A 15,845-nucleotide genomic window follows, 5' to 3' on the forward strand; every position below is an offset into this window, starting at 1 on the left:
TTAGGTATCACTTAAGTTATAAAGCCTCTACCTTTATGAATGAGAAAAAAAAAACCCCGTGTGGTTATGTGATTTACTTAAAGACACTGATACAGTAGTAGTACAGAGTACAGCTAGATGTAGTCTTAATTCCAGATCTGGGGCTTTTCTCTTATACTCTCACTATACTATGATTTTCTGCCCATGTAATACTTACAGTTTAACAGGAATGATAAAATAAGATTGCAAATAACTCCTCAATTTGTATATTTTAAACTTGCAAAGTATTGTTCTCACAAGTCTGCAAGGTACTACTGTTGGTGTAGTTGTGAACTGATTCAACCAGTCTAGAGGGCAATTTTAAACTATGCCCAAAGAGCTATAAAACTGTGTATATCCCCAAATAGACCATTAAAAATTAATTGGAAAATAATCTAATCCTAAAGACTATGTGGGTTAAAAACAAATCATAAAAACCAATCGATAATTCAGAGAATGACAATGGAAACAACATATCAAAATTTAGGGGAAGAAGCCAAGTAGTATTTAGGGAAAAATTTATTTCTCTAAATTCTTACATGAACAAAGTGGAAAAAGAACAGATCAATGAATTAGGCATGCAACTAAAAAAACTTTAAAAAGAACAAATTTTTAAAAACCCCCACCTGAACACCAAATTGGAAATCCTGAAAATCAATGGTGAAATTAATAAGATTCAAAATAAAAATCACTATCAAGTTAAAAAGTAAATCTAGGAGCTGGTTTTATGAAAAAAAAAAAAACAAACAAACAAAAAAAAAAAACCAACAAGACAGATAAATCATTGATTAAGGAAGGAAGGAAGGAAGGAAGGAAGGAAGGAAGGAAGGAAGGAAGGAAGGAAGGAAGGAAGGAAGGAAGGAAGGAAGGAAGAGAGAAAAGAAAAGAAAAGGAAAGAAAAGAAAACCAAATATCCGGTATCCAAAATGAAAAGGGTGAAACCACCACCAATGAAGAAGAAATGAAAGCAAACACTAGGAAATATTTTGCCCAATTATATGCCAATAAATCTTACAATCTGAGTGAAATGGATGAATATTTCTGAAAATATAAATTACCTAGATTAACAGATCAGAAAATAGAATGCCTAAATAACTTAGAAAAAGAAATCGAACAAGACATTAATGGAAAAAATTCTGAGGGTGAGATGGAATCACAAGTGAATTCTACCAAACATTTAAAGAACAATTAATTTCAATACTATATAAGTTATTTGGAAAAATAGATGAAAGAGTTCTATCAAACTCCTTTTATGACATAAAGATGATGCCAATAAGTAAAACAGTAAAAGCTAAAACAGAAATAGTAAGTTATAGACCAATTTCTCTAATAAATACTGATGTGAAAAATTTGAAATATATACTAGCAAGACAATTCCAGCAATTTATCACAAGGTTCACATGCTATGTCCAGGTGGGATTTATCCCAAGAATGCAGGATTGGTTTAATATTAGGAAAATCATCAATATAATTGACCATATCAATTGCAAAGCCAACCAAAATCTTATGATTATTTCAACAGATACAGATCTTTAGCTGAGTAATACTACTAAATACTACTAAATTTATATCCCAAAGAAATTTAAAAAACAAAACAAAACAAGGAAAAGGGCCTATGTGTGCAAAAATATTTGTATCAGTTCTTTTTGTGTGGGCAAAGAATTGGAAATTGAGGGGATGCCCATCAATTGGGGAATAGCTGAACAAGTTGTGGTATATGATTGTGATGGAATACTATTGTGCTGTTCAGGAAAATCTGGGAAGACTTACACGAACTGATGCAAAGTGAAACGAACACAACCAGAAAACTGTACAGTAGTAGCAATGCTATACAATGATAAACTGAATGATTTAGCAATTCCCAACAGTCCTAAAAATCCAAGATGATTCTGAATGACCTATAATAAAAAATGGAATCTGAATACAGATTGAATCATACTGGTTGTTGTTTTATTATGTTCTTGGGTTTTGGGGAAAATTGATTTTTTAAAAAGTCTGCAAGTTAGCTAAAGCAAATTATCACCCTCATTTTACAAACTAAGGCTCTGGAAAGTTATATGAACTTGCCCATGATCACACAAATAACAAGTTTTTGAGAAAGAATCAAAACTTTCTTTGACCAAGTCCAGTGTTCAAGCTACTATACTATATTTATGTAATATAATTATAAAAAGCCACTATATTAATTAGAATATAATAGACACACAGGAGAAAAAGTGTTACAAAAGAACTAAGAGGGATTGGTTCTGGTTTGAGGGAGGGTGATAATAATCAGGAAAGGTTTCATGAAGAGATGATACTTACGGTAAGCCTTGAAAAATGGAAAGAATTTCAACAAATAAAGATTTACTCATCCACAAAAAAAAAGAAAAAAAAAGTCATCTTTCTAGGTATTGCCAATTCCTCTTCTTAATCCTTAATCCCTTCCTCTCTTCTTCCCTCTGGCAGTATACTCCCTTCATCAGGGAATCTCTTTTCATTTTCAAACTCTTCATATCCAATAATTTTTCCTTCAAATATGCCAAGATCTCCCCCATCCTTAAAAAACCTCCACTTGACCTTCAAACGATAATCATATACCTCAACTTCCATTGTCTTTACTTTTCTTACCTCCTACTCACTTGCTAAAGTAGTTAGATGGCACAAAGGTTGGATGGCAGAGGCTGGAAATGAGAAAGATGAGTTCAAATACTTCAAGTACAAATGCCTCAGGTACTTACTAGTTTCTGTGATCCAGAACAAGTCATTTAATCTCTGCCACAGTTTTCTCATCAATAAAATAGAGATAATAATAATAGTAGTATCTACCTTCTAGGGTTGCTGTGAGGATAAAATAATTTTTAAAATACTTTGCAAGCCTTAAAGCACTATATAAATGTTAGTAGTCATACTGTTGTTATTATTTTCAACCTCTTATAATTTGCCTTCTATCCCTACCACCTAGTAGAAAGTGATCTCTGCTAGGTCATGAATGAATTCTTTTTTGCTAAATTTAAATCCCCTTTCTCAGTCCTCATTTTTCACCTCTGATTCCTCTGATGCTACTAACCAACCCCTCCTTTTGGATATTTTTTTCTGAGTTGTCATGATACTTCTATTATGATTCTTTTTCTCAGTCTCTTTTTATGCATCATACTCTATATGGTGTTCATGAATGCAGGAGTATTCCAACTCAATCTCTGGCTTAGACTTTCTCTTCTTCTGTCTTTAGATAATCTCATCAACTCCCAATGATTTAACTATAATTTCCATGCAGATGACTCCCAGATATACAGATCCAGCCCTCATTTTTCTCCTAAGCTTCAGACTCACATCTCCAACTACTTGCTTGTCATGCCCATCTGAATGGCTCATAGGTATTTAAAAAATTCAACATGTCAAAACAGAATTCATTATCTTGTTCCCTAAGCCCATTTTCCTCCTAAATTCCCTATTTTTACAGAAGGTACTATCATTTCTCCAACCAATGAGGTTCACAATGTAAAGTCATGTTAAACTCTTCAATCTCATCTCCCTACATCTAATCAAATGCAAATTATATCTTGATACTATTATCTCCTCCATATAACTCTCAATTTAGCTATATATGTCAATCTCTATCTGTTGCCTCATGTCTACTTTTAGCAAAAGTAACCTAGTTCAGTCCATCTTGTGTCCATCATTTTGCTCAGACAGCTCATAATAATAATAATAATAATAATCTTATTTTGTCTCTCTATATCGAATCTTTTCTCTTTAATTCATCCTCAACCAGCTGTTTCCAACATGTCTAATCATGTTATTCCTTCAGCATAACATCATCGGATTTAGAAATATCAAAACATGAGACTTCAGTGGTTCCCCACAGTCTTTATATTAAAATACAAACTCCTTTACTTAGCATTTAAAGTCCTTCACATGCTGACTTTTGCCAACTTTCTAGGCTATGTTAGCACAGTCCTCACCCTCCCATATTCCAGTCAAAGTAATCTTGCTGGAGACATTCAATCTCCTGCCTCTGCCCCTCTGCACAAGCTGATCTCTTTATCTGGAATACTCTGCCTCCTGGAACTCCTGGGTCCCTTCAAAGCTCAATAAAAATGGTGCTTCTTTCAAGAGACTTTTCCTGAAACCCCGGTACAATGCAGCTCCTTGTGGATAGGGAATGCCTGAGATAGAGGTTGAAAAACTTTTTCACTTTTGCATTAGTGTGCTTAATGCCAACAGTGCACAATGCCTGCCACATAGAAGGTATTTAATAAATGCTTATTAATTGGATGAATTGTGCTTTGAGCCTGTTACAATGCAATATTCAAAGCACAGAGAACAATGTGAGCCAAGTCACAGCAGAAAAATGTACTTGAGGAATGATGAGTGTTCTGGTTTAACTGCATCACTATTGAGCAGGATTAGAATCAAGTTTAAGAGATTTAAGTTGGGATCCAATTATGGAATACCAAGCTAAGGAGTAAGATTTCACTTAGAAGACAATAAGGAGCAATCAAACCACCTGCTACAAAGCCAACCGCAAATTCTAGCTCTGTTTTAAGCCTACAACACTGTACTGCAACTATGTTAGAACCCACAGTGTTACACTAACCCCTTGGAAAAAAGCCCGGTCTGTACTCAAAGATAAAAACTTGAATCAGTTTGGAACATGGAGACAAGATATACCTGGATTTTGAGTTAAGCTTTACCAGTTTTTCCACTTCTTTTAGTCTCCCTAGTTTCTACAATCTGAGAAATGGGGAGAACTATACTTGTCATCTCCCTCCCATCAAAAAAGTTTCAAGGACGAATGAGGTAGTGTCTGCTCCAAACACTTTGCAGTTCAGAAGGAAGATGTGAAAAACACTAAAGTTGTCATTCTCACTTCATATTAAGCAGCTGGAAAGTACAAAGAAATGATTTGGCTGAAAAAATGGATGTTTTAATTTCATAGCCTTATTCTTCAGTCCAATTTCTCTTTGTGCCCCAGGACTATAATGTTTTAGTATAAGTCTGTACACACTGTATGCTCAATACAAGTTACATATAAAGGTTTCCACAAGCTACCCATAATCACATAGAAAGAAATAATCTTTGGCTAACCAGAAATCTCAATTCTTCTACCATCACCATTCTCTTCCAAATTGCAATTGGTTCTGGTCAATAATATGTAAGCCTCTGTTACTTAGTTTAACATGTATATTATGGTATGGAGAAAAGAGCACAGGATTCGGAGTTAGAAGGCCCTAGGTTCAAATCACAATGCTGATGTTTACTGTTATGTAATCACAAACAAACCACTTAATCTTTATAGAAATCAGTCTCCTCACTTGCAAAACACATTATATTTACATTCTCTACCTCACAGGGGCATTGTGGAAAAACTTTGTAAACTGTAAAGTGCTGAATAAAGTATTTGTATATTATAATTTTACATTAATTTTAATTTGGGTGAAGAATGCAATTGTGCTTCAGTTGAGAATTTGTTTTAGCTTATCTTATACACAACTTATATAATGTAATCAATGAGAGCTAATAAATTATGAAGAGTCTATACAGCAGGTAGCCATGACTGAGACAAGCTAGGTTCCTCTTGAAAGGATCTGTTCAACGGAAAGGCTTGAAATAGGCAAAATGATAATTAGTATTTGTATTTCTTTGTTCTTCATAGTTAACCACTAAGAAATGTCCTGAAAACAAGGCTCTTCATGTGTACAAAATGATGGACTCCACCTCTATCTAGAGATTGAGAACATACAATTAGCCAGTTACTGTTGCCTTAAGTGAGCCTGTATTCTATTACTGTCACTTCTCAAAAATCAATAGCTTTCCTTTGGGTTATGCTTTCTTGGAAGTTTTTTTTTTGCCCACCAGGTCTGATGTTGTCCCAGATCAGTATGCCTCATGATGACTGCCTAAGAATCTTGCTGCCTAATTAAAACAACTCTGAGGTACCGCTACACACCTCTCAGATTGGCTAAAATGAAAGGAAAAGATAATGATGAATGTTGGAGGGGATGTGGGAAAACTGGGACATTAATACATTGCTGATGGAACTGTGAATTGATCCAACTATTCTGGAGAGTAATTTGGAACTAAGTTCAAGGGCTATCAAACTAAACATATCCTTTGATGCAGCAGTGTCTCTTACTGTATCCCAAAAAGATCATAAAAAAGGAGATGTACAAAAATGTTTGTAACAGCTCTTTTTGTAGTGGCAAGGAACTGGAAACTGAGTGGAAGCCTATTAGTTGGGGAATGGGGAAATAAATTAGGTCATATAAATATAATAGAATCAATTAGCAGGATGATTTCAGAAAGGCCTGGAGAGACCTTCATGAAGTAATGCTAAATGAAGTGAGCAGAACCAAGAAAACATTGTACACAGCAACAAGATTATGTAATGATTAACTGTGATGGACTTAGCTCTTTTCAACAATGAGGTGATTCAAGCCAATTCCAATAGACAGGGGATGGAGAGAACCATCTGCAACCAGAGAGAGGACTGAGGAGACTAAATGTGGATCACAATCTAGTATTTCACCTATTTTGTTGTTGGTTGCTTTTTTCCTTTTCATTTCCCCCCCTTTTTGATCTGATTTTTCTTGTACTGCAAGATAAATGAGGAAATATATACAGAAAAATCACACACGTTTAACCTATTTATATTACTTGCTGTCGAGGGGAAAGGGAGAAGGGAGGGAGAAAAATTTGAAAACACACAAGGTTTTGCAAGGGCGAATATTGAAAACTTATCTCTGCATGTATTTTGAAAATAAAAAGCAATTTTTGTCAAAAAAGTGAGTTCTTCAGAAAATCATTCCCAGGATAATACACCATGATCAAGTAGGATTTATACCAGGAATTCAGAGCTGGTTCAATATTAGGAAAACTATTAGTATAATTGACATATTAATAACCAAATCAACAAAAACCATATGATCATCTCAATAGATGCAGAAAAAGCATTTGTTAAAATCCAACATCTATTCCTATTAAAAACAGTTGAAAATATAGGAATAAATGGACTTTTCCTTAAAATAATCAGTAGCATCTATTTAAAACCATCAGTAAGCATCATATGTAATGGGGATAAATTGGAATCATTCCCAATAAGATTAGGAGTGAAACAAGGTTGCCCACTATCACCATTACTATTCAATATTGTATTAGAAATGCTAGCTTTGGCAATAAGAGTTGAGAAAGAAATTAAAGGAATTAGAATAGGTAATGAGGAAACCAAACTATCACTCTTTGATGATAATATGATGATAAACTTACAGAACCCCAGAGATTCTACTAAAAAGCTATTAGAAATAATCCACACCTTTAGCAAAGTTGCAAGATACAAAATAAACCCACATAAATCATCAGCATTCTTATATATCACTAACAAAATCCAACAGTTAGAGCTACAAAGAGAAATTCCATTTAAAGTAACTACTAATAGTATAAAATATTTAGGAATCTATCTGCCAAGGGAGAATCAAAAACTATATGAGCAAAACTACAAAAAATTTTCCACAGAAATAAAGTCAGATCTAATCAATTGGAAAAATATTAAATGCTCTTGGATTGGTCAAGCAAATATAATAAAGATGACAATACTACCTAAACTAATCTATTTATTTAGTGCTATACCAATCAGACTCCCAAAAAACTATTTTAATGACCTAGAAAAATAACAACAAAGTTCATATGAAAAAAAAAAAAGGTCAAGAATTTCAAGGGAATTAATGGGAAAAAAAAAAAAAAATCAAATTAAGGTGGCCTAGCTGTACCAGATCTAAAATTATATTATAAAGCAGTGGTTACCAAAACCATTTGGTATTGGCTAAGAAATAGACGAGTTGGTCAGTGGAATAGGTTAGGTTCAAAGGAAAAAGCAGCCAATAACTTCAGTAATCTAGTGTTTGACAAACCCAAAGACCCCAGCTTTTGGGATAAGAACTCACTGTTTAACAAAAATTGCTGGGAAAATTGAAAATTAGTATGTCAGAAACTAGGCACTGACCCATACTTAACACCATATACCAAGATCAGGTCAAAATGGGTTCATGACCTAGGCATAAAGAATGAGAGTATAAATAAATTAGAAGAACATAGGATAGTTTACCTCTCAGACCTGTGGAAAAGGAAGGAATTTATGCCAAAGAAGAACTAGAGATCATTATTGATCGCAAAATAAAAAACTTTGATCATATCAAATTGAAAATTTTTTGTACAAACAAAACTAATGCAGACAAGATTAGAAGAGAAGTAATAAACTGGGAAAACATTTTTACAGTTAAAAGTTCTGATAACCTCATTTCCAAAATATATAGAGAATTGTCTCTAATTTATAAGAAATCAAGCCATTCTCCAATTGATAAATGGTCAAAGGATTCAATGTTCTTGGATAGGCCGAGTGAATATAATAAAGATGACAATACTCCCCAAACTAATCTATTTATTTAGTGCTATACCAATCAGACTCCCAAGAAACTATTTTAATGACCTAGAAAAAATAACAACAAAATTCATATGGAAGAATAAAAGGTCGAGAATTGCAAGGGAACTAATGAAAAAAAAGTTAGAGGAAGGTGGTCTAAGTGTACCTGATTTAAAGCTATATTATAAAGCAACAGTCACCAAAACCATTTGGTATTGGCTAAGAAATAGACTAGTTGATCAGTGGCATAGGTTAGGTTCACAGGACAAGATAGTGAATAAAAATAGCAATCTAATCTTTGACAAACCCAAAGATCCCAAATTTTGGGATAAGAATTAATTATTTGACAAAAACTGCTGGGAAAACTGGAAATTAGTATGGCAGAAACTAGGCATGGACCCACATTTAACACCACATACTAAGATTAGATCAAAATGGGTCCAAGATTTAGGCATAAAGAACGAAATCATAAATAAATTGGAGGAACAAGGGATGGTTTACCTCTCAGACTTGTGGAGGAGGAAGGAGTTTGTGTCCAAGGGAGAACTAGAGACCATTATTGATCACAAAATAGAACATTTTGATTACACGAAATTAAAAAGTTTCTGCACAAACAAAACTAAAGCAAACAAGATTAGAAGGGAAGTAACAAATTGGGAAAAAATTTTTACAGTTAAAGGTTCTGATAAAGGCCTCATCTCCAAAATATACAGAGAATTGACTTTAATTTATAAGAAATCAAGCCATTCTCCAATTGATAAATGGTCAAAGGATATGAACAGACAATTTTCAGATGATGAAATTAAAACTATTTCCACTCATATGAAAGAGTGTTCCAAATCACTATTGATCAGAGAAATGCAAATTAAGACAACTCTGAGGTATCATTACACACCTGTCAGATTGGCTAAGATGACAGGAACAAATAACGATGAATGTTGGAGGGGCTGTGGGAAAACTGGGACACTGATGCATTGTTGGTGGAGTTGTGAAAGAATCCAACCATTCTGGAGAGCAATCTGGAATTATGCCCAAAAAGTTATCAAAATGTGCATACCCTTTGACCCAGCCATACTACTACTGGGCTTATACCCCAAGGAACTACTAGAGAAGGGAAAGGGTCCTGTATGTGCCAAAATGTTTGTGGCAGCCCTTTTCATAGTGGCTAGAAGCTGGAAGATGAATGGATGTCCATCAATTGGAGAATGGTTGGGTAAACTGTGGTATATGAATGTTATGGAATATTATTGTTCTATAAGAAATGACCAACAGGAGAAATATAGAGAGGCTTGGAGAGACTTACATCAACTGATGCTGAGTGAAACGAGCAGAACCAGAAGATTATTATACACTTCAACAATGATACTGTACGAGGATGTATGCTGATGGAAGTGGATTTCTTCAACATAGAGAAGAGCTAATCCAATTCCAATTGATTAATGATGGAAAGAACCAGCTACATCCAGAAAAGGAACACTGGGAAATGAATGTAAACTGTTATTTTTACCTTCTGAATCCAATTCTTCCTGTGCAACAAAAAATTCGGTTCTACACACATATATTGTATCTAAATTATACCGTAATATATTTAACATATATAAGACTGCTTGCCATCTGGGGGAGGGGTTTGGGGGAGGAAGGGAAAAAATCTGAATAGAAGTAAGTGCAAGGGATAATGTTGTAAAAAATTACCCATGCATATGTACTGTCAAAAAATGTTATAATTATAAAATAAAATAAAAAATTAAAAAAAAAAAAAAAAAAAAAAAAAAAAGATAAATGGTCAAAGGATATAAGCAGACAATTCTCAGATGAAGAAATTGAAACTATTTCTAGCCATATGAAAAGATGCTCCAAGTCATTAATCAGAGAAATGCAAATTAAGACAACTCTGAGATACCACTACATACCTATCAGATTGGCTAAAATGACAGGGAAAGATAATGCAGAATGTTGGCGGGGATGTGGGAAAATTGGGACACTGATACATTGTTGGTGGAATTGTGAATACACCAGCCATTCTGGAGAGTGATTTGGAACTATGTTCAAAGAGTTATCAAAATGTGCATATCCTTTGACCCAGCAGTGTTACTACTGGGCTTATATCCCAAAGAGATTTTAAAGAAGGGAAAGAAACCTGTATGTGCAAGAATGTTTGTGGCAGCTCTCTTTGTAGTAGCCAGAAACTGGAAACTGAGTGGATGCCCATCAATTGGAGAATGCCTGAATAAATTATGGTATATGAATGTTATGGAATATTATTGTTCTGTTAAAAATGACCAGCAGGATGATTTCAGAAAGGCCTGGAGAGACTTACATGAACTGATGCTGAGTGAAATGAGCAGAACCAGAAGATCATTATACACTTCAACAACAATACTGTATGATTATCGATTCTGATGGACGTGGCCCTCTTCAACAATGAGATGAACCAAATCAGTTCCAATAGAGCAGAAATGAACTGAACAAGCTCACCCAGAGAAAAGGACTCTGGGAGTTGATTATGAACCACTACATAGAATTCCCAATCCTTCTATTTTTGTCTGCCTACATTTCTGATTTCCTTCACAGGCTAATGGTACACTGTTTCAAGTCCGATTCTTTTTGTATAGCAAAATAATTATGGACAAGTATAGATGTATTATATTTAACTTATACTTTAACATATTTAACATGTATTGTGTCAACCTGCCATCTGGGGGAAGGGGGAAGGGGAAGCAGGGGAAAAGTTGGAACAAAAGGTTTTGTAATTGTCAATGCTGAAAAATTACCTATGCATAAAATCTTTGTAAAAAATAATTAAATAAATTAAAAAAAAAAAACAGTGGGGGGAAAAAAGTGAGTTCTTATTCTAGAAATTGGAGTTTGGGGGCTTATCAAATATTAGATTATTGTAGGTCTTAATTATTAGTAGTGTCATATGTATTTAATCTATTTCACTGATCCACCACTCTATTTCTTAGCCAGTACTAAATGGTTTTGATTATTGCTGCTTTATACTATAGTTTTAGGCTTGGAATTGATAAGCCACCATCCTTTGTAATTTTTTTCATTAATTCTCTTGAGATTCGTGACCTTTTGTTCTTTTAGATGAATTTTATTATTAATTTTTTTTAGTTTTATTTGATTGGTATGGCAATGAACAAGTAGACCAATTTAGGCAGAATTGACACCTTTATTACATTAGCTAGGCTTAGCCACGAGCAATTGATATTTTTCCAACTGTTTAGTTCTGATTTTATTTGAGAAGTGCTTTGAAATTGTGTTCATATAGTTCTTGGGTTTATCTTGGCAGGTCGACCCCCAAGTATTTTACTTTGTCTACAATAATTTTAAATGGAATTTCTCTTTCTAATTCTTGCTTATGGGCTTTGCAGTAATATACAGAAATGCTGATGATTTGTGTGAGTTTATTTTATATCCTGAAATTTTGTTAAAGGTGTGAATTGTTTTCAGTAAGTTTTGGATGATTTTCTAGGATTCCCTCCCTCTCTGTCTCTCCCTTTTTTGGGGGGTTGGGGGGGAAGGCTGTGAGGCAATTCCGGTTAAGTGACTTGCCCAGGGTCATACAGCCAGGAAGTTAAGTGTCTGAAACCAGATTTAAACTCAGGGCCTCCTGACTTCAGGGCTCTAGGTTCAAATCCCAATGCTGATGTTTACTGCTAAGTAAATCACAGACAAGACACTTCATCTTTTTTTTTTTTTTTTTAAGGCTGGGGTTAAGTGACTTGCCCAGGGTCGAACAGCTAGGAAGTGTCTGAGACCACATTTGAACTAGGGTCCTCCTGTCCCAATAGACTTTGGACAGAAAATGCCATCTGCATCCAGAAAAACACTGAAGGCAAATCAACACATTTTTCTCTTTCTCTCATGGTTTTTCCCTTTTGCTCTGATTTTTCTCTCCCAATATGATTCATGGGAATTAAAAACCTACTAAAATAAAAAAAAGTAAAAGCTATTACCAAATTAAAAAAAAAAAAGAATCTTGCTGCCTGAACATAGCCAATATTAAAATGTTTTTGCATGACCTCACATGTATAATAGATATCAAATTGCTTGCCTTTTCGAGGAGGGGGAAGGAATGAAAGGGGAGAAAAATTTGGAATTAAAAAAATTTTTAAATATACTCAACAAAATAAAAACATATTGAAAGAAATGTGAAAAATGCAAACCAAAAAAAAAAAAAAGAAAAGAAAAAGAATCTTGCTGCTGCTCACTAAACAAACTACGTGCATTGCTTCTGAGCAACAGGTCCTCCGGCTTGGTTAATAAGTGCGCCGCTATCTGATGTTCAGTGTAGCCTAAGTCTGTTTTCTGCCTGATCCTTTCAACGAAGTCTATTCTAACTAACCAATAACACAAAGTCAACAACGGAATTCCTTTTTCAGAACATTCTAAAACTTTCTGTGTACGTCCATGTGTGTGTATATACACACGGACGTTTATTTCTCCCTGGTCTTAAAGCCACATTGTAATGAAGGAAATGCAATTGAAGGCGGGTGTGTTCTCAACACAAAACCACACATACAAAGGAGTTCCAGGCCGGCTCTCTTCCGAGGCCCCAGCAGCAAGAGTTTGACAGCAGAGCCAGGGGCCAGCGCCTTCCGCAGCCCAGCCCGGCTCCCTGGAGAGCGTCCAGCCCCAAATCCTCACGCGGCAGCAAAGGGCACCGCTCTAGAGCAGCGGTCCTCAGACTTTTTAAATAGGGGCCAGCTCACTGTCCCTCAGACTGTGGGAGGGCCAGACTATAGTAAACACAAAAGCTCACACTCTGCCTCCGCCCCTCAGCCCATAGGCCATAACCCCCGATAGTTTGAGATCCCCTGCAAGTTTAAAGTACTCCCCGAAGCCGGCCCAGCTGCGCCTGCGCGGTCCGAACTACCCCCTCCCCTCCCCCCAGGGGCCTCCCATTCACGAAAATAAGACGTCCAGATTCGGAATTACTACGGGGGTTTGCCGGGAGGCTGCAGCTGATAGCTGGGCGTTCCCGAGCACTCGGTTTCCGTAGGCTCAGGGTCCCCGCACGAAAACTAAAAAGTTGGGCGGGGCGACCTCAAGACCCAGCCCCCACCTCCGTCCCGCCCGCACTCACCACGCCAGGTGGAAGGTGTGCCCGCACTGGATGGCGGCCACATCTCGGGAGTGGTCAAAGAAGTCCGAGCAGATGGTGCAGATCGCGCGGATCGGCATCCCGGGCGCCCGTCGGGGGACAGAACTAGACCAGAACCACAGGCGACCGAAGTTTCTAGTCTCTCTCTTCAAATTTGGCTCCGGTCAGAGTCGCTTCCGGAAGCGAGGAGGAAGTGACGCAGGAGCGAGGCGCGATATCCGAACGAGTGCAGCTGGAGGTCCGCGAGCGAGGGGAAGGGAAGGGGGCTGGCCTAGCCGGCCGAAGCGGGTGGGGGCGTGACCCCTGACCTCCCGCTGCCTTTTTTTTTTTTTTTTTTTTTTTTGACGCGGGGCCGTTATTCCCCTTGGAGTGGGGATTCTTGTCCTGACTCTCTCTCCCAGACAAGTCCTCCCTCCCTGGGCCTCAGTTTCCCCCTTTGTGGAAGGAAAGAGATGATCTCCAAGTGGTCCTAAATTCTCGGGGGCAAAAGGGCCTGGGCTGGAACACCGCTTCTGCTGCCTTTGGGCCATGCACCGTTGGACCGAGACCTCAGTTTTCCCATCTCTGCAATGGTCGGGTGCTTATGTTCTTCCTAGTTCTTCCCTCCCCTTTCTGCTTCCCCTGAACCCGAAGGGCTTCTGTATCTCGAATCCCAGCCTTGCCCTAGCTGATGGCCCGGCAGGCAAAGTTTCTAGAATTTGTTTAAAAAAAAAACACAAACAAAACCAAACCAAGTTTCCCCCATTACACTGTGAGCTCTTAGAGAGCAGGAATTGTTTTTTGCCTTTCTTTGCACTTGTTACTCTGTCGTTTCAACTGACTCCTACCCCGTGTGGTGCTGGAGGACCAGGCCCAAGTGTGAAGGGGCGGGTCAGTTCTCCCAGACCCCGCCCCCCCTGGCGCGCCTGAGGGAGCTGCCCGTCAGCCTTTCCCCCAAGATGCTGCTTGTGAATGAGAATGAAATAAACGGGAGGGAAGAGGAGAGCTCAGAGTCGCTTCTCGGGTCCTCGCCCCGGGATCTCCTGTGCTGCTCAGAGCCCCAGCGGCCACTGTCCGGTGGCTCCGGAACGTCGGGCATTTGCTTCCCGCAGACCGGGCCGGGCAGGCGGCGAGTGTGTGGAGCTGGGCCCAGCGCTCTCTCCAGAGTGCTGCAGCTCCCTCACCGTCCTGCTGTGGAGGGCGGTGGCCCCTTGGTATTCCTTGTTTGATCTCCAACTTCCTTTGGGACTTGGACTTTGATGTGGTCAAACTAGTTTGGGCTATCTGAGCTGGGGGTTTTACAGCCCCCATTCTAATCTGCTCAGACAGACCAAATGTCACAGCAGGGGAAGAGACTTCTCTCTACCCAAAACATAACAAGAGAATCCTTATCTTATTACATCACTCTCAGGCTGAATGATTGTGCTCTGGTATAAAAGAGAGAACTCGGGGATCTTCTCTTTGCAAAAATGGGCCTTGTACCATGCAGCCATTTTGCCCACCGGCTCTCCGGTGTTCCCATTCTAATCAATAAAGACTATGTTTCCATACAGCATTAAGTAGCAAATCCCTTTGCTGCTGAACCCGCCATTGGTTACTTTGGGGAAGGAAGGAGAGAGAGAAAAGGAACTGACCCATCTCTGTTTAGACCACAGTTTACTCATCATTGCTTCTATTTACTTTGTATCACTCGCCCAGTCCGGGAAGCGTCTGAGGTTTGGAGCTCAGGAACACGAGCCTTCCTGACTCCTGCCCAGGCTCAGATTATCTGCTTCACCTTCTGGCCGGCTGCCTGACGCAGAGTAGTTACTTAGTAGGTGACTGATTAAGTTCGGGCCCCCTGCCCTGCCCCCAGGAAAGACTTCTCTGTCTCCTTACCGTCCCAGGCTGTCCTTCACACCGCTCTGCCTCAGCCTCTGTTAGGGGCATCCAGACTGAATCAAGCCCCAAGGGCAGATGCGGGCCATATACCCCCCCAAATCTACCTTTATGTTTCTTCCGCTTATTCAGTGTCTCTGAAAACCAACTACTTGAATCAAGCCACAGAACTAGATATTGAAGGCCGGAGCCTGGGCAACCTCACACCCGTTGGAACCGAGTTCTCTCCTAGAGGTAGAGGCAGTGCCCAGAGAAAGGCTCTTTGATTCCATCTGCAATAGCTATGAATCCCAGCTGGTGGGAATATCGCCCCCTTCCTTCTGCAAGCAGGTGAGGAACAGATACAGCTAGGCCGCCTGTCTCTACTGACCCAAGCCATCAAGATAGTATGTGCTAGGGCTGGGTATGTGTGGCAACACAGGAAGAAAAGGGGAGGTGAGAAAAATTGGCTTCTGGGAAAAG

General features: G+C 38.3%; 1 protein-coding gene across 1 annotated transcript in view; it reads right to left on the reverse strand.

Annotated features, from left to right (window-relative positions):
* The window catches only part of TRAIP (TRAF interacting protein), a 52,965-nt gene extending 39,249 nt beyond the window's left edge, over nucleotides 1-13,716 (reverse strand). Inside the window, exon 1 of the mRNA XM_074283294.1 lies at nucleotides 13,509-13,716. Within this exon, the coding sequence (XP_074139395.1) occupies nucleotides 13,509-13,606 (98 nt within the window). The 5' untranslated portion in view covers nucleotides 13,607-13,716. The remainder of the gene's footprint in view (nucleotides 1-13,508) is intronic.
* Nucleotides 13,717-15,845: the final 2,129 nt, after the last annotated feature.

This window comes from Sminthopsis crassicaudata, chromosome 1 (genome assembly GCF_048593235.1).
Source record: "Sminthopsis crassicaudata isolate SCR6 chromosome 1, ASM4859323v1, whole genome shotgun sequence".
NCBI classification, from domain to species: Eukaryota; Metazoa; Chordata; class Mammalia; order Dasyuromorphia; family Dasyuridae; genus Sminthopsis; species Sminthopsis crassicaudata.